At 37.9% G+C, this 19447-nt stretch overlaps 1 protein-coding gene and 1 pseudogene across 2 annotated transcripts; one reads left to right on the plus strand and one right to left on the minus strand.

Moving 5' to 3' along the window:
• Positions 1-233: 233 nt before the first annotated feature.
• On the plus strand, positions 234-18646 carry LOC107852493 (UDP-sugar pyrophosphorylase). Of its 2 annotated transcripts, none has more exons than XM_047410357.1 (18): positions 234-380; positions 541-696; positions 785-892; positions 2619-2735; positions 3957-4097; positions 4292-4391; positions 5066-5193; positions 5266-5337; positions 5472-5536; positions 5915-5975; positions 6128-6245; positions 8397-8521; positions 11609-11685; positions 13506-13611; positions 13728-13787; positions 14642-14722; positions 17798-18037; positions 18231-18646. In XM_047410357.1, the coding sequence occupies exons 1-18, from the start codon at positions 351-353 to the stop codon at positions 18396-18398; spliced, it is 1953 nt and encodes a 650-aa protein (XP_047266313.1). In that variant the 5' UTR covers positions 234-350; the 3' UTR covers positions 18399-18646. The 2 variants fall into 2 exon arrangements, with proteins under 2 accessions (XP_047266313.1, XP_016553012.2); XM_016697526.2 differs by having other exon boundaries at positions 244-460.
• LOC107852471 lies at positions 15731-17528 on the minus strand (annotated as a pseudogene).
• Positions 18647-19447: the final 801 nt, after the last annotated feature.

The following is a 19447-nucleotide window of genomic DNA, read 5'->3' on the forward strand; positions in this document are numbered from 1 at the left end:
AAAATTTAAATAATATTTCTAAGGTCCTTCACACTTTAATATAGTGCGTATATATATATAGAGATAGATATATAGATAGATAGAAGGCGAATAAAACAAATAAGAAGAAATCAAAAGACTAATAAATATGTCAAATAATTTAAGAAAGAGTGAATATAAATAAACATAAATAAATACAAAATCTGACCTTAATAATCAAAATAATAATGTGCGAAATAGACTCAATATAATCGATCCCAGTCTCAGTATAACCGATCCACAACTAGAACTCGAACTAGAATTTATACAAGTTACTGAAACTGATCTTTTGCAATTTGTACACGTTACTACTAGAACTCGAACTAGAATTTATGGGTCTACTCAATCCCCATCCCTATGAGGTACTAAACTAACCAAAAACAGCAAGCGTTGTCACCGTTTGTTGCGGTCACTCACCCACCTTTTTTAGTCCCAGATCTTGGTATATTCATATTCAAAAAAATCATTCTTATTATTTCCACCGAATATTTTCTTCTACTATTCCCTTTTTTTTTTTTCCAGTTGTATATTCCTCCTCCGCTTTTACCAAAAAAAATAATCGGCGACGGTAACATGGCATCGACGGCCGATGAATTGTCTAAGCTTAACATCATTGGTGATTGGGCTTCCATTGCTCCCAATTTACAGAAAAACCTCTCTCTTCTCTTCCCTCAACAGGTACCCCTACCTTTGGATTTTTTACTTTATTGTTAAAATCTGTTTGTTTGTTGAATTCAGAGTAATGTGTGTGTGTGCGTGATTTTAGGTAGAATTGGCGAAGGTGTTGGTGGAGATGGGGCAAACTCACTTGTTTCAACATTGGTCCGAACCTGGAGTTGATGATGATGATGACAAGAGAGCCTTTTTTGATCAGGTCTGTTCCCTTTTTTTTTTTTTTTGCGATGCATTGAATGTTTAATGTAGGTTGTGGCCTTTCCTTGAACCGTGTGTGAATGCAGGATGCTTTGTGCACTGGAATGCCCTTTATTTTACATTTGTTTTGATGAATTGGATTCTGGTATCGATGTATGCATGTATAAACTGGCTACACTATGATCAACTTTTAGTTTTCAAGTAATTTTTTTTTTCCTTTGGAGAAAAACAAAAACCAAATAATCAGACCCACGTAATTATACTTCTCCGTTCAAGACTTTTACTTTCATGTTGTCGAGTATGAAAAGTACCCCAAAGAGAGAAATCTTAAAAGGGATACTTATCCTCAGTAGTTTTAGTGGGAATATTAGTACTGAAGAACCAATAAATCCAGATCAGAGTCTATGTTGGTGGTCAGTTCAGTATTACTGGTGGATTTTGGATTACAGGCAACATGCCAAATGTGATTTAAATACAAGTTCTCTGTTAGATACCCCCAATATGGCATAGTTCAAAAGAATGCTTATTTGTGATAAGGGATTACTTAAACCAATCCCAACCAATGATCTCCACACTCTCCTAATTAATGCACTCCGACGATACCCGGGGAAAACTGAATCATTTTGAACCATTTACTGGCTTTATAAATGGCGTTAACTGATAAGACACACCAGAACTAGAATTTTCCAGGTGCTGGCTTCTGAATGAATACCACAGAGTAGCTTTGGCTTCAAAACTTCTGAGTCCTCAACCTCTCTGCAATTTTTTTCTTGAATCTGATAAATCAGCTCATATGTAATTGGAAGTACAACTTTTGAATGTCAACCTTGGTACCTAATGCAGGAGAATTCCTTCATCCTAGTTGCAAGTGTCTCTACTACTAATAAGGGAAATGCTATAGTTGCAGCACGATGCACCTTCACTGTCTTTGCAGTGGCCCATATTGTACCCCACAATACAGCTTTATCAGGACGGGTGCCAGAATCACTCCCATCAAACTCTTGTGCAGTGTTGATGTACACACCAAAATCTGCACCATTTTGCATCATATTGGCATCGCAAACATGGTGCTTAGGAAACCCTCCACTAGGAGAATCATTCGCCTATTCTAGGAACCAAGCCGGCATGGAAGATTTTTCCAATCATGGCCCCGATATCTCCTATGATGGCAATGACTAGACCAGAATTGGGATATAGCGATCTCGATGTTCCTTTTATATGGAAATATAGCATGTTACCCAGTGAGCATTCAGTCAATCCAGGCCAGTAGAAAGGCTTTCAATTGTGGTTTTCTTTTTTTCCTGTTAAGTAATTCAAACTGGCCAACTAGGCTTTGAGTTTGATTTGAATTTGAATAGTGCAAGCAATTTCAAACTCCCATTAGGTAGTCGTGGTAACTGACATTGTGAATATCACTATTCCGGGATGATAAAGGTTTTAGTTCGCAGTTCAGCAAATAAAAACTTGATTTTGTTTGTCTTTTTTAGTTAATAGATTATATGACAATTTATGTGAAGTATTTATTGCTTAATTATTCAAGAGGTGAAGTAGTCAAAACGGAGTTTATTGTCTTTGTTGAATATTGTACAGATGTTTTCATGGCAGTCTTGTACTGCCGGAAATGTTATCGTTTCCTTTTGAGCTTGTTTCCATGTGTTCTATGCTTGAATTCACTTCTTAGTTCAATTTAATAGCTATGAGCACTGAAGTGTTATTGTTTGTTTCAGATTGCTAAGCTTAATTCAAGTTACCCTGGGGGTCTGGCAGCATACATTACCACTGCTAGGGAGCTTTTAGCTGATTCAAAGGCTGGAAAAAACCCTTATGATGGTTTTACACCTTCAGTAAGTAACTGAATCCCGTGTTACTGCTTCAGCAAAACTTATTTGCTAATTATCATGCTGTATAAAGTAACTTTGATTATAACTTTTTTCATCAAGCAGCACACAGATCAAGTTGTGTTTTTATCCAAGTTATTGGATTGAGTGCATGTCTTGAAGTGGCAGTTGGGTTTTTATATCTGTTAGAAATTAGTGCTGGTGTTGCTCATAAAAGAAGAGCCATCCTTCCAAATCCCACGAATATTTTTCATGCAGCTACTCTCTCCTGGTACTATGCATGCTGCAATAATTTATTCTTTACTTAGATTATGAGAGAATTAAAAAAACACTTAAGGTACAACCGTGGCAGATAGTAGTGGTGAATGTTATGTTAGTAGAAGATCCCAAAACTACCTTATTCACTTTGGTTAGGTTGCCGTGCCTACTGGTCCTGTGGACATATTGAAATGCATCATAGTTTAGCAGATTTTGGCTATTTTTAGGTGCTTCAATCCTTTACTGAAGGTCAAATCAATGAGGTTTTGCTTTTTAATCTCAAACCGATTATTTCTTTTTCCTTTTCAGGATATTGTGATATATCTCTCCAAATTCAAATTTGGTACTTTTATTTTGGAATAATCTTTTGCTGTCAATAGTCTTTCATGTGGATTTGTGAAATTGAGATGATGCTAGTTCATTTTCTATATAAAAATTGCATGAGGCTTGTTATCTGACTATTCGTAGTTGAAGTGCTAACTCTGACTCGGTTTCCTGGAGCAGAAATTTCCATTCTGAGTTAAAAAAAAACCGTGTCCACAGCTTTAAATGGATTAGAGGGTGAATAGAGTATCCATCATAGCTTTGTGATTTGAGATTATCAAGTCTTTTGGACTTAACTTTCCTTTCAGCATACCTTGTTGGTAGCTTGTTAAAAAGAACTTTTGACAACTGATGGTTTTTTTTGGACAGCCTTAGGTTCTGATCAAAAACCATTTTGATGTTCTTTATCGTTCTGGATAAACTAGCAACACATTTCCTTGTGTTTCTTGTGCAATATGATAGCTGATGCTCGATGTGGTTAGAATTTGATTATATTTTCTTGCTCGCTCCTCTGAACACCTTGAAAAATTTGGAAAGTAATTGATCACCTTATTAATACTTATATAACGGGCTCTTAAAAACAAACGGTTTGATGCTCTGCTCTCGATTAGTGATGCAATCTAAGATGGATGCAAACTTCTGCAGGTTCCATTAGGAGAGGTTTTGACATATGGTGATGATAGTTTTGTTCAATTTGAGGAGGCTGGTATCAAAGAAGCACAGAAGGCTGCATTTGTTCTTGTTGCTGGAGGCCTCGGAGAACGTCTTGGGTACAATGGAATAAAGGTAGAGCACGTAAAGATTTCATGTGGTTGGTCTAGAAATTGTTTCGATTTTTTTCTTTATTAGGTAAAATGTGCAGAATCTTTTGCAACTTTATTGATAGTTGTAGTCTGTCATTTCACCATGTAACTACTAATCTAAGGATGTGTGGCTGCATAAGATTGAGTTTTCTGACAATTCGTTCTAATTATTTGCAGGTGGCCCTTCCTAGAGAAACAACTACAGGGACATGCTTCTTACAACATTATATTGAATCTATTCTTGGTTTTCAAGAAGCCAGGTGCAGCCTCGCCAGAGGTTGGTAGAAATGTGTGTTATAATTTTGTAAATATCCATTAGGGATGAAGATGACTATTAAACTGCTTCGTGTTACTATTAAACTGCTTCGTGTTTTATCCCAAGTTTTCATCAGACCACTAGCCAAGTAAAGCAACAAAATATAGGTGGCAATCCCTAGCTCCGTGAGATATCTCTCCCTCAACTGTTATGTTAGGTACTCAATAAGGAGGCTGGGAGGGATTGTTGAGTTAGGGATCCAGCACAAGTTTAAGATTTATGAAGCTGCTTCCAAATTTATTGGCCAGTGTTTCTATTTGTCTGGTGCCAAGATTTTGATTCTTTAGAAACCCTTTAAAAATGTAGAGGCAATTTAAACCTTATATCCTATGCGCAAAGTTTTTGGACAATGAGGGTTCATATAGCCGGCCCAAACTAGCTTGGGATTGAGATAAGCAGCAGCAATAGAAACAAAAAAAAAAAAAGCTTTTTTTGGATAAAAAGGGTATTAAGAATTGTCTTGCTTGGCTTAGCAAAGTTGGCACAAGCTAAAAAAGGATTGGCTGAAAAGAATGTCTTTTTGCATAGAGGTACCTGCTAAAATCATTTTCGAGGCACTTAAAAGTATGATACATATCCTTAATACAATAAAAGTTTAGGACTTTCCTGGCAACTAAAAGCTTCCTTGTAACTAGGCGACTGCCGAGCGGAGATTCCTTTGGCTATTATGACGTCAGATGACACACATTTACGTACTCTGGAGCTCTTAGAGAAAAACTCTTATTTTGGAATGAAACCCACACAAGTGAAACTGCTTAAACAGGTTAGCAACTGATCTTGCTGAAGAATATAACTCATAGTGTCAGAACTTACATATTTCTTGATTTTCTTGCAGGAAAAAGTTGCTTGTTTTGATGATAATGAAGCACATCTTGCTCTAGACCCCAGTAATAAATATAGAATTCAGGTGGATAGTTCTATGATTAAAAATCTTCCTAGGTTTAAAGATACGAGTATTCTTGTATTCAATTGATGTCTGTAACTTTTAGCTGAAAGTGCTTCTAGTTATTTGATTTTTCGTCCATTCCTCTGCTTTATCAGACCAAACCTCATGGCCATGGTGATGTCCATTCACTTCTTTACTCAAGTGGCCTTCTTAAAGTTTGGTATGTTTTCACTCCTTCTCCCTGCTTCTTCTGTTCCATCTTTTTCTTTCTTTTTTGTCATTCTCATCCACTTTGATGTGATTCTGGATGAACCAATGAACTTGAAAAAAATGAAATTCATGGAACATAATACCTTTACGGACCCTAGCTTCTAGTGTATCCATCTTTGAAGTAAAAAAGTGATAAATCGTACTTTCAAGGATTTTTTTTCCATCGTTTGTGGAAATAAAAGCTGATGTTTAACCTTTAATGTAGCCTGTATCTACATCACTAGGGCATCCAGTTTGTATTGATTTTTTAAGAGGTGCTTTCACTTAAAAAGAGAAAGAGCGTTAACGTATTTCTGTGATTTGAGTGTCCAAATTTTGTGCAATTTAGGCATGATGCAGGCTTAAGATGGGTCCTGTTTTTCCAAGACACCAATGGTTTACTTTTCAAGGTTAGTTGAATGCCTCTCTCTTTTTTTGTTTTTGTTTTTTCAATTGTTTCATATTCTGAGAGTTACCAGTTTCAAAACAAAAAAAATTGTTTTGTATTCCGCTCATTATGTTAGGCCAATTTTATCAAACTGTGCATTTCGTTTTCTTCCAGGCAATTCCAGCTGCACTAGGTGTCAGTACCACAAAACAATACCATGTCAATTCTCTCGCTGTTCCTCGGAAAGCAAAAGAAGCCATTGGTGGCATTACCAAGCTTACTCATTCAGATGGTGCGTAGATAAGTAGCTTACATCTATCTTTGCATTTCGTAGTGGCCCAGGGTAAAGGTCAGAAAAGAAATAATAAATGCTGAAAAGAAAGAAAAAAAGCACGGGTCAGAGTATGAGCTTCTTTTTTTGTTCAGTTGTTTATTACAACTATATTTTAGTGGCAGAAATTATTTCATCTAATGGGCGTTATAAGCCATGGGCAGTTTCCTGCTTTCGTAACCTGAACTTCGTAAAGTTGGTGGTTGAATCTATAGCCAAAGCTCTTAGCCGGTCGCAAAAATATTAGGATACTTCGAATATTTCCAATCAGTTGGTTTATATGCTCCTAGTTGGTCAGCTATAAATTTCCCACAGCATTGAAGTTGGTCTTTGTGAAGGTAATTAGAGACGAGGAATTTCAGGATCTGACTGTTTCATTCCTGTTTGCTTCTGTACCTGAGGCTCCACTTTTACGTGGCATGAGTGGGAGAAGGGGAGGAGAACATATACATAATCTTAGACGTGCTATAACTGAGAAAAAATTGATTCTGTTTATTGTTCAAAAACTACGGATCTCTAAAGGCTAAAAACAAGTTGAAGCTGAGAGGTATAGCTGTGGGAATATTTGTACTGTTCTGTGCCTTGTTGGTACTTATAAATAGAAATTGACCTTATTAATAAAAATCGGCGAAGATGAGAGAACTTTTAGTTATTTAAGGTAAAATAGCCCTGAGAAATTTGTGGACTATGTGTGTCTTTTGGAAGAAATATTCCTGGTTGCTGATATCACCTTTTACATACATATATGGTGCAAGTGGGCCACTTGGCCAGGTGTTTAGCAATAGTTTGACAGGAGGTTAGTCCACTAAGGGTCGTGTACCCCCTATATCTGAACTGACCCGAGCTCCTCTGAAGGGAAATATTTTCTGGTTGGTTCATAAATATTTAAGCCTTGCAGTTTCTTTTTTTGAAAAATTCTTATCACACTGACAGTTCAATTATAAGTGCAAGACAATTCCATGTGGATTTGTGATCCCTATCCTCCATTGAATTAAACTTTTGAGATAGCTCCTCATTGATCATAATATGAAAACAAACATCTTTTGATCTGATTGAGGTATAAAGTAGGCGGTGGCTGCATGCAGGTGAGTTACTTCATTACAACTTTGAGTATCGAAATTTGTAGACGTGGATAATGTGATGAACAAATGCTAGAAATAAGGTGTTATGCAGTATAGGAAGTCCCTTAACCAACTAAGGAAAGATAATAGTTAAAAACTTTAAATGATTATTTGAACAGTTGTAATTCACAAATAGAAAGGACTAATTACATAATTGACCCCATGACCTTTAGCTTTTGAGTTTTGACTCAACTTTTTCTTCCGAGGCTTCTCTATATACATCATGAATCAATTGTAAGAGTTGAGTTATCAAAGAAATTACGCGATTTAGATAGTTTGAAGTTGAGTTTTAAAATTGCAAAAAAAGGGTTTTGAAATGAAAATTAAATAGATAAAACAGATATAGTAAAATGTTTGATCCTTTTGGTGCTCTTTTTACATTCATCATCAGCTGTACCAAGTACAAATACTGAACTCTTGGGAGCTTGAAGTCATGTTTAGCCTTTTAACTGCTACTTGCCAATTCAAACCTATTTTACTCTCGCAGATTTGGACTTTCATGTAATCTTCCTGCTATGTATAATTAAATAAGTTGGTATGGGCCTGAAATCAACCTCTATCAAAGTGTGAGGGTCTCAAAATGACTTCCATCCGCTGAATCATCAAAACATAAAAAGAAAACAAGTAGTTCCTTATACATCGTAAATTGAATCGAGCAATGCCAACTGCATGGCCAAGTGACAATAAGTTGGGCTGCTTCTGCCCTATGAAGAGTAACTCATTAGGCACATAGATTATGTTCTCCAACAAGGGGAACATTCTAGCTCTTTTAATGTGTATGTTTTAACTTTTGATTTGGAATATTCTCTGTTTTATTTGAGATATTCTCCAGCACTTATTCTCTTGGATTCGGGTTTTAATGATTTTTGTGCTTAGATTAGTACTGTGAAAAGAATTGATGTTGAACATGGAAGGAGTACTATTTGAGAAAGTTCATGTGAAGGTCTGTGCTTCCATCTGACAATAATATCAATTGAAAAATATTTTTTAGGGCGAACAATGGTGATTAATGTGGAATACAACCAGCTCGATCCTTTGCTTAGAGCTTCTGGATATCCTGATGGCGATGTCAATTCTGAAACAGGCTATTCACCTTTTCCTGGGAATATAAATCAAGTATGTGGTAGTCTATATGCTGAATTGTCTTTTTTTTTCTTTCTTACCATTTTTTCTCCCTGTGATGAGTGATGACTCAAGTTATTTGCTGTATTATTTTACATATGGAGTTATTTTACCACTTGGTATAATAGCCCAGGCATTCCCCAAGTTCGTGGAAATTTTGGTCCATACAGAATGATCCCTGTGGTCACAACTATCATTGAAAGATCCATTCTTTGGGTTCTGGGTAACAATAACACGATAATAACCTATAAGTGGACCAATTGGCAGCTGGATCTACTTCCTTCTTCTTTGACCCTTCAGCATATAAATGCATTTTATGTTTGATTCTTTTTGTGCCTCATTGGTTACAATTTATATGCAATCCACAAGAATGATTAGATGAAAGTTGGGATAATTTTCCTGTATGTAAGAAACCGAGAAAAATTAAAATGGGAAAGGTTCCGCTAAGAACCAGATAAGTAGACAGACTTCTTCTTGGGAAAAGAAACAAAAAATTGTTTTAAAATCATCTCCATACCTGGTTGAAGCCTCGTTTTCATCGTAGGCAGTGGCTTGATTTGTCAGTGTGCGATTGTGTCATTAATCTTCCAAACAATGTTTGGTGATGAGACTCGTCTACCATCCTAGTTCAAAATATAAATTCACGAGGATCAATAAAGTTAGTTTTTAGATATTTTACTAGAAGATGGAAAAGTCTCTTTTCTTACCTACACCGAGCTTCTTCTATTATTGCTTTGCAATGTTGGCAGATTTGATTTTAACATGCAGACTGATTTCAGTAAAGGAACTAAGGATAACATCCTAATATGTTACTAAATTCTATGACAACGACGACAACAACATACTTAGTGTATATCCACCGGGTTGGGGTCTGGGGAGGGTAAAGTGTTCGCCGTCCATACCACTACCTCAGAAGTAGAGAGGTTGTTTCCGATAGACCCTCGGATCAGGACAAAAAAAATAGTATACAAAGACGTAATAAAACATAGGACAAGATGAAATAACATATGCATAAAGAAAAACAAAAACAAAACATCCACGGAGTAGTACTATACCCTATCTAATCAAAAGCACCCAAAACCCATGAACAAGAAACTCCCAAGATATGCGCATAGCACTAGAACTACTAGCATGGCTACAACAAAGCATCCCTATCTACTAGGTAAGTCTCACTCCAACGAACTAGCCCTCTACCCTAATCCGCGTCCTCCACACCTTCCTATTTAGGGTCATGTCCTCCGTAAACTGTGACTGCTCCATGTCATGTCTAATCACCTTCCTCCAATACTTCTTCGGCCCATCTCTACCCCGCTTGAAACCATCCATAGTCAACCCCCTCAGACCTCTGACTTGGGGCATCGGTACCCCTCCTTATCATATGCCCAAACCATCTGAAGCTTGCTTCCCGCATTTTGTCTTCCACCGAAGACACTCCCACCTGCTCCCAAACACTCTCATTTTTAACCCTATCTCCCCTAGTAAGTCTACACATCCAATGCAACAATTTCATTTCTGCCACATTCAATTTTGGATGTCTCTCATTTCTAACCCTATCTCCCTTAGTAAGTCCACACATCTAACGCAACAGTCTTATTTCTGCCACCTTCAACTTTTGGATGTGGGAGTTCTTAATTGGCCGGCCCTCCGCTCCATACAACAAGGCCGGTCGGACTGCCGCTCTATTGAACCTGCCTTTAAGCTTAGGAGGCACCTTCTTATCACAAAACTCTAGAGGCGAGCTTTTATTTCATCCAACCTACCCCAGTGTGTGACATCTTTACCAATCTCTTCATTTCCCTGGATTATAGACCCAAGATACTTAAACCCCCCCCCCTTTCCGAATAAGTGAGTTACTTCATTTCCCTGGATCAACCTTGCACTTCAAGTATTCCGTCATGGTCCTGTTCAACTTGAATCCTTTAGACTCCAGGTTCTGTCTCCAAACCTCTAATTTCTTTAACGCCTCCCCGAGTTTCATCAATCGGAACTATATCATCCGCAAATAACATACACCAAGGCACCTCTTCTTGAATATGCCACATCAAAACATCCATCACCAAGATGAATAAAACAGGACTAAGAGTTGATCCTTGATGCAATCAAAATGCTCTAAATCTCCTCCCACCGTCCTCACACAAGTCATCGCTCCATCATACATGTCCTTAATCGATCTGATGAATGCCACAGGGACACCTCAGCCTCCAAGTACCTCTAAAGAACCTCCCTAGGGACTTTGTTGTACGCTTTCTCTAGCTCGATAAACACCATGCGTAAGTTCCTCTTCCTCTCCTTATACTGCTCCGCTAATCACCTCACGAGGTGAATTGCCTTTGTCGTCGAGCGACTTGACATAAATCCAAACTGATTTTCAGAAATAGATGCGATCCTCCTTAACCTCAGTTCAACCACCCTCTCCCATATCTTCATAGTGTGACTCGACAACTTAATACCCGTATAGTTGTTGCAACTCTGAATATCACCCTTGTTCTTGTATAAAGGAGTCATCGTACTCCATCTCCGAGCGCCGGACATCTTCGGCATCCTGAAAATGCCGTTAAACAACTCGGTCAACCACCCTAAACCTTCCCTGCCAATGTTCTTCCGAAAATCCACCGGGATCTCGTCATTCTACAAATAGCCTCCTTGACCTCCTCAACCTTTATACGTCTACGATAGACGTAATCGCGACTACTAAATTATATTAATGTAATTTTTTTTTTTTAAAATATGCATTTTATTCCTAGAAGGATATGCAAGGAAACACATGAAAAATTATAGATGCCAATGCAATTAAGAAAGATGGCCATATTCTTTAAATTACAGAGCTTACTAGAAATATATTATATAAATAGTTGTTTGGGCAGAGAATCTCATAAGAAATAGAGAGGTGGCCACTTCTTCATGACAGTGGTTTATAATTTTTTGAGCACGTAGTACAATTTACTTTGGAGGATCTCAGCTGGATTAGTCATGCAACTTATGTTGTAGCGGCCAAGTTCCTCGATAACTTTCCTATTTTGGGTACTTTCAAGTTGAAAAGTGATTTATTGCTTACCTGTGGCTGTTGACATTACAATGCAGTTGATATTTGAAATTGGCCCATACCTTGAAGAGCTCACAAAAACAGGAGGTGCGATAAAGGAGTTTGTTAACCCTAAGTAAACATCAACTCTTATGTCTCTCTACATTGAAGACTTTAATGTTCAATGTTTTGGTGTCTTGTCGATTCTTGTTCCTTTGAAAACATGTGCTGGTTTTCTTCTTATTAAGTATTGACTCTCTGCTGTAACTCCAGGAAACTTTTTCACGACAGAAATATGTAGAGAAATGAACCACTGAATTTTAGTCTGTTACTAGGAATGAAAAAAACTAATTGCACATGAGCTGAACTTCATTGTCATAATAGAATACTGATCAGCTTCAGATGCTATATACTCAATATGTTTTCTCGCTTTTAAGACATTACAATATACAGAAATTAGGAGTTTATTCTGATCTAATCCACCTAGGAGTTGCATCATCTATGGCTTTCCCAGTCCGATTTGAACTTCTGTTGAGATTCAAGGGTTTGTTAAGATCAATTTAAACAGAAGACAGCGATGGAGAAGTCGATGAGAGAAGATTGAGTGCTGTGATGTCGCAATTCCTAGTGTGAGGGGAAGTGGTGGAGAGTGTGGATTTTGATGCTTTGCCCTTTCTTATCGTTGTTATTCAGCTTCTAGCTATAATATCTACCTTAAAAGTTGTGGAACCCATGATAATTCCATGACAGCTCATATCTTCTTATTCACTGTTTGGTCTGTTGATTTCAAGTTCTTTGTTCAGTGTACCAAGATGGATGTATACAGCAGACAGATTCTTGTAAAGTCAATCCAGCTGATTTCCCTGGAAGTATAGAAGTTGTGCTTCTTCACTTTTGAAAGTTGGCTGTTTTTTTGTCCGCTGAAGATCTGGAGGAGATTTATTTTGATTTCCGGATTCAACAGTACATCTATTTAAAGGGGAAGGGAACTTTCAGCAAGCTTTCGTATCCTTCAGGGGAGACATTGGATACCAACTCATGAATACTGGCTATGGATTTGAAGCTAAAGCTGTTGCTGCAAGCCTGCAACTGAGAAGTGGGACTGGAATGTGTACGAATATCCTAAGCTAACATTTCTTAAGCTAATGAAGTAGCAGCGCGCGGAGCCTTTCTTTGTATTTCAGAACTTTCGTGTGGGTTTATGCTGCTTAGATGAACACTGGTATTGCAATTTGTTCACAGGGATATTGCACAGAATCTTTCCGGATCCCATTTGACGGTAAGGTTGATATTTATCGTTTTGATAAGACTGGAACATAACATCCGATGGCATGTAGTTCTCAAGGGTTGGTGGGTTGACTGAGTCGGGACTTAGAAAGAGAGATGGTTTTCCGACTCATTCTGGAAATTCTTACATCTTGCCAATTCTTTGGTTTTTTTTTGGACAAGAAGCTGGTGAAAAGCTTGTGCTTAATGAATTGATTGGGCATCTAAATCAGATAAAAAAGTCACTCCAAAAGATGTGGACGTGATTCACCCAAGGGTGTGGCATAGTGGTCAATGAAGTGGGTGCAAACATTGAAGACAGGGTTCAAATTCCAGTAGAGTGAAAAACACTAGGTGAAATCTTCTTATATGCTTAATGCCCGTACTTGTGTTGGTGGAAGTAGCAGGTGCAGGTACCCAGTGCAATGGTCGAGGTGCACACAAACTGGCATGAAAACCACATTTAACTAAAAAATAGAAGAAAAGGCGGGGGTGAAGCTGTTCGGACTGCGATTGAAGGGGTTGATTAAAAGCTCCAATGTCATAGTTCATTTGTTAATCCGTTGTCATTTTGTAAATGCTTCTCGTAATCTCAACAATTTCAGGGTGTATGTGTTGTTAAAAATCCTATTTTTGCAATTTCAGAAGCTGCTTAACCTCTTTTAGACTAATTTTTGCATCTCTTTGAAGGTACAAAGATGCTACCAAAACGGCTTTTAAGTCCTCAACTCGACTTGAATGCATGATGCAAGATTATCCTAAAACGCTACCTCCTTCAGCTAGAGTTGGATTTACTGTAAGTAGAAGATACCAGTATTGCTTTTGGCTTCTGATTCTGTTGCATATGTTGCTAGTCATATACTTTCAAGTTATCCAAGTGGGGAGATCACAATGCTTCTTACAATGACTTAGGTGATGGATGCTTGGCTTGCTTATGCACCTGTGAAAAACAACCCAGAAGATGCTGCCAAGGTATGATGAACAGTTTTCTGCGTTGAAATAATTCTGCTATCATATGTAGAAAAAATAATTTCAGTAAATGTGACAGATGTTTTAAATTGGGGTTGGCATGACATTTTAATTGTCATGACAAAATCATCATCCCCTACTTCTAGTTCTTGCTTCTCACTGAATGATCTGATGATTTATTGCCAACTATATATAACAATTATATTTGTCCCTACTGGTTGGTGTGGCCCCTTCCTTTGCTCCATTCTGAAACTTTTCAGTACACAGGCCATTGCAATGAAGAATTGTTGCTTCTGGCTTTTTCTTTCTTAGAACTCGATGTTAATTTTATATCAAATAGGTAGCAGAAAATTTTCTGATTTAGATCGTTATCGCGTGTTTTCTCGAATGAGTTCGCTTCAAGCTTTTTTGCTGAGTTATTTAGATCTTGGGTATACTTGTCAGATACTGTTATTCAGTTGTGTAGGTATTAGTATCACGACCAAAGTATGTTTGTGGAGGCAACATTTCTCTTTGGTCTGTGAGATGACATTGTGGAATGTTTTTCTTGCATTTGGAATCATAAGTTAGTTGGCAAGCTTGCTAAAAGTGAAAAATGCAGTGGCATATTTCTTCTACTTTACTTTTTCCTCCTTCGCGCCATTGTCTTAACCCTCTCTCCCCAACTAAGAAAGTTGAAACTGCATACTGATGTTCTTAAATCCTATGTTTTGACTTGTATTTCTTGGGCTTGGCATTTTTAAAAGTCTTTCTGGACAGTTGATACTAAACATAACTTATAGATTGTTATCGCTCTTGATGTGATTTCTTGTGATTCACTTTCTAACTGTTATTCAATCGTCTCCTTTACAATGAAGGTGCCGAAAGGAAATCCCTACCACAGTGCAACTTCGGGAGAAATGGCCATATATCGCTCTAACAGCCTCATTCTAAGAAAGGTATTCTTTCCTTCTGGGAATTCAAGTAGAAAATTGAACTTCTTCAGAGTTTCTTGACCTATGGGTATTGATACATTATGCACCAATTGTAGTGCAAACCTCTATAGGAGGCAGTGTAATGAAAAGATTGCTGGAATCCGGAAGAAGCATTTTGGGCTTTTACTGTGTCCTTGTACCTTTTAAGTAACATGCAGACCAACGAAAAGACAATAGAGAAAAAAGACAAAAAGAGATTTAAAAGAAGAGTTGCTGCCCATCCTTGGTTAGATAAAAGTGAATCAGAACATATTATTTCGTCACATTTGTGAATGAGTGGTGAGCAAGCTCAAACATAAGGTTACAATTATGACTTATGTTCATTAACTTGGGTAAATAATAAATATCATTTTGTTTTGCTCCATAATAAGGCAATTTTTTGTCCTGCAATGGACTGTTTCCACACCACCTTTGGGCTTGTTCCATGGAAAAAATGTTGTAAAGAGTTTTTGTACTGTAACTTCTAAATGAGATAGTATGGAAGACAAACTATAGACTCTTGAAACATTCCCTAACTTTTCCTTCATAATCAAGTTGTAGCAGAACTTTGATAACACTAGTCTACAGACATTATAGCAGTTCAATCCGCACCTCAAAGGCTGGACTAGACTTCAAATTGTGTAGCGATTACCTATGCCCCAGACAAATAAGATACAAAAGTAGCTTACAGAAGAGGGAACAGAGAATAGCAATTCTAATTTCATTCTTTGACGCACACATACATGACGGTACAAAGTGGCGGGTAGATAAATAACTATAGCCCTCTAGAGCCTCAAAATGGAATGATATTTTCATACTTTTTAAAACAAAAATCATCAGGTCATAAAACTGCTGCTCTTGATTGTATCCTCTATTGACTCTGTATGTCTTTGATATCTGAGTCATAATTGTCCATTTGGATCCGTTGTTCATTTAATGCATTTGTCCAAAAGATGTATCCATTCTCATAAAACTGGCTTTCTTGGCTAGAACTCACTCGCTCGTGCCATCACTTCCTTCGTGATCACTAATGTCACTGAAAGCCTCTGGTTCCTCAACATCTGGGATGCTTTCTGTTTCCATTGTAACTTCTGAACCCTCCTCATCTCTATCATCGTTATCTTCATAGATGACGGGCTGTATGGCACCATCTTCATCATCACCATCATCAATAGTCCCTGCGTAAAGCAATTCTAAGGAGCTTGATAGCTGAAGAGTTTGGTGGAGAGTTGAAAGTCTAGCATCAATAAGCTGATATAAAGAGTTGAGTGCAAGCAAAGAGGGTTCTTGAGACATTATTCCACTAGCGTGTTGGAGAAGCAAACTTCGCAGCCAAGGAAGGACACAAGCTAATACAGCACCCCTTGACTGGATAATTGACAAGAGTGACTATAAAAGCTTGAGAACATCTGAAGGATTTAAAAGAGATACCGAATTTGCAATGACCTTCTCATCTTGTCTGTATAAGCAATCTATCAAAAGTGCTCGATCATCAACATGAAGTGCTTGCTTCAGCAGAACATGAACTGAATCAGCACTTGGGAGGCTTTGCTTGCACAGCAGATTCTAGATTATTGTTGCTTTGATCTTCATTATTGTCTGCCAAATTGAGCATTGCAAGTTTCTCACCCATTGTTGGCTCGTTCAGATCATCAATCTGAACTCCATCAATAGGTTCACCATTACCATTATCTGTGATAGTCACTGCACCAGTGACATCCAGTTCAGATGCTGGTCGTTTGTTTGTCGCTTTGCTTCTCTGGATTAAGTTAGCATCTTCCACTTCCATATCTGCACCTTTTTTGACATGACCATTTTCTTGAACTGCAGCAACCTCTTTCTCCGCCTGTTCTCCTGCTGCAGTGACGATATCCTTCCCTGGACTTGAAATGTCTACTGATGTAAACTCCAAGGATTCAATAGAGCCATAAGCAATCAAGGCTCCCCTCTGCTGGCTTTTACTGTGATCATAATTGGCTTTGCAACTTCACCAGTGACATACTCAAAAGTTCCAAACATAACAAACACCCTTCTCTGATATTGCAAGGACAACAATACCATCTTCTCCCTTGCAATTATTCCTGCATTCAACCATTACAGGAGAATGTTTCATGGAAACAAGATGCCCATAATCTGCAGCCTTTCCCCAAAATCAAGTTTCCACACTTGACGTTGTTTCTCACCAAACACCGCAGTAACAGCAAATTGGGCATCATTAGATAGCCAAATACGTTGAGCAGCATCTGAATCAGGAGAAAACTTGAGCAACTCTTTCCCGCTTTCTGAACTTAGAAATCGCAACTTATCACTGGCTACAGCTATAATTTTCTCGTTAGTCGAATGAGCTACTAAGGAAATGGGCTTCTTTGACCCTTTGAACTCTTTGATGACTTCGCCAGTTTTGGAGTTCATCTCAAATACTAAACCATTCGCAGCAACGGCATGAATCCTACGACCTTTGCCCACAAAAAACAGGCTTGCAGCTCCGCTAGGAAGGGCTCCATCTTTTCTCCACCTTACCAATCCAGTGGAAATGTTGACTGCTAAAACATTTCCATCATCTGAGCCAATAGCCACTAATAGACATTGTTCGTTTCTGCGCTTCTTTCCAACAATACAGCACGCCATGTAAGAAAAACTGTCTCCAGAATTCTCCGGTCTCCACTGACCAAATAGACTTCCACTACTTGTGTTCCAAACTCTTAACAGTTCCATCAGGGGACAATACGGCGAGATATTCACTGCCGGTAGTGAATGACGTAACTATCGATTTTAGCTTCTCCCTCGCCATGACAAGCACAAATATAAAAACAGAAATAGAGTATAAAGGAACGAAGTGGCGAGTTAAGGTTATAGAATGGGCACGCTGAAGAAGTAAAGAGACCAATTTGATTTATTTATTTTTGTAGTAGGAGAAGAGAAAAGGGAGGAGGAAACTCGGCAACTTCTCCTTCATAATAGTCACTGCTTCAGTTTCATATGAGTTTATTGAGTTCAGTTGGTAAACTTGTGTCTATATAGTGTGTGCATCAATTACAACACATCTCTTTTTTATGACAGGCTGGTGTTAAGGTTGATGATCCATTTATCCAAGTATTTAACGGGCAGGAGGTGGAGGTATGGTCTCGAGTTGTATGGAAGCCGAAATGGGCGCTTACTTTCTCAGAAGTAAAACGTAAAGTGAGTGGAAACTGTTCCATTTCACAAAAGTCTATGATGGCAATCAAAGGAAGTAATATTGCCCTCGAGGATCTTTCCCTGGATGGGGCTCTCGTTATAGAGGCTGTTGATGGTGCCGAGGTATGTCTGAAGTCCTTGATCAATCTATTATCCGGATGACATTATAAGGGTTTATCACTACCAATGATCTCTTTTAATTGTTATACCATACCTATATGTCTGTAATTAGTCCGCCCGTGAACTCAAATTTTCTGATGAAAATATTAGGTTGATAGTTGGTACACTTGCCGACAATTATTGGTTTTTTTAACAGGTCAAAGTGGGAGGTTCTATGCAGAACAAGGGTTGGTCAATTGAAAATGTCGACTATAAGGATACTTCAATACCAGAAGAAATAAGAATCAGGGGTTTCAGATTCAACAAGGTTGAGCAGTTGGAGAAAACATATACCGAGCCCGGAAAATATTCTTTGACACCATAGGGCTGACACAATTCCATAGTCAGAAGATTTGAGCTCCAATATTGTGTAGGAAGTCTGAAAGCTTGGTAAACTGTTTATATTTATAGCAGATTTTGTTGCTTAGTTTATGTTCCAGAGTTTGTTGTAACACTGACATAGGTGATTGCTGTTCTTTTACCTCCAATCATTTGTAACTTAGTTAACGGTTGAAACATTTGGAAACAGAATAAGTTCGTTGGTTGGTATTTAGTAATAAGTGCTTTTGAAAATTGTGGCGATTGTTTTAGAAGTTGTTTTCGTTTGCAACTTTGCATGAAAGCTATGGCTGACGCTTATTATTAAGTATATTCTGAGTAAATGTTACTCTAGGCCTAAGGATTTCTATGCTTCCTCTGTCTTGATATAGTGCACTAAATTTGCCTTGGAACAATTGTTCAATGGAGTATTCATCGTTCACTCTTTGCATTTGGAAAAATGTACTTGAAGGGGAAGCTGGAAGATAGTTTACACAATAGCATACCCAGTGACTGGCTCGTTATCGTTGATTTTCAATTTGTGTTACCTTTTTGATACTGGTGATGTGCTCGTTGATTGCTTTATAACTTGCTACTTAAAAAATGGACAAGAAAAAATCCCTTGCTAACAGAAAGCTGCAATAAGAGCATTTTTTTTCTGCATGTAGTGTTTAATTGTTGATGTTTTAGTTGCATGAACTGGCTGGCCAGTAGGTGGCTGCATGGAGGCCATTTATTAAAGTGACAAGAATAATGTCCATTTACCATTGCAACAGATTTAGCTTCGTCATTTCTTCCAGTTGATAAGAAATAATGGAGTTCTCCCAACAAAGGTTTCATCTTCAGATAGTGATGGAAAGTGACAAGGGTAGAATTTTTTTCTTTAGTTATTCAAGTTTGAAAATTTGGGCAAGACTTTTAATATATGGTGTTAAAATAGTAAATGATGACAGGCCACTGACTTAGTCATCAAATGACATTGCAGAAAAGTGATGGGTGAAGTTGGGCAGAAATCTTTAATTTTGTGCGTGAGGGGATATCCAGATCACTCATCAG

Source organism: Capsicum annuum, chromosome 4, assembly GCF_002878395.1.
Source record: "Capsicum annuum cultivar UCD-10X-F1 chromosome 4, UCD10Xv1.1, whole genome shotgun sequence".
NCBI lineage: Eukaryota > Viridiplantae > Streptophyta > Magnoliopsida > Solanales > Solanaceae > Capsicum > Capsicum annuum.

What these genes read in the sequence shown, in the direction of transcription:
- LOC107852493 (XM_047410357.1), top strand. Translation starts at nt 351, where the DNA reads ATGGGTCTACTCAATCCCCATCCCTATGAG. An exon ending in ATGATGGTTTTACACCTTCA is followed by an intron (nt 2,736 to 3,956) that starts GTAAGTAACTGA and finishes AAACTTCTGCAG; the next exon opens with GTTCCATTAGGAGAGGTTTT. An exon ending in CAGCTAGAGTTGGATTTACT is followed by an intron (nt 13,612 to 13,727) that starts GTAAGTAGAAGA and finishes ACAATGACTTAG; the next exon opens with GTGATGGATGCTTGGCTTGC.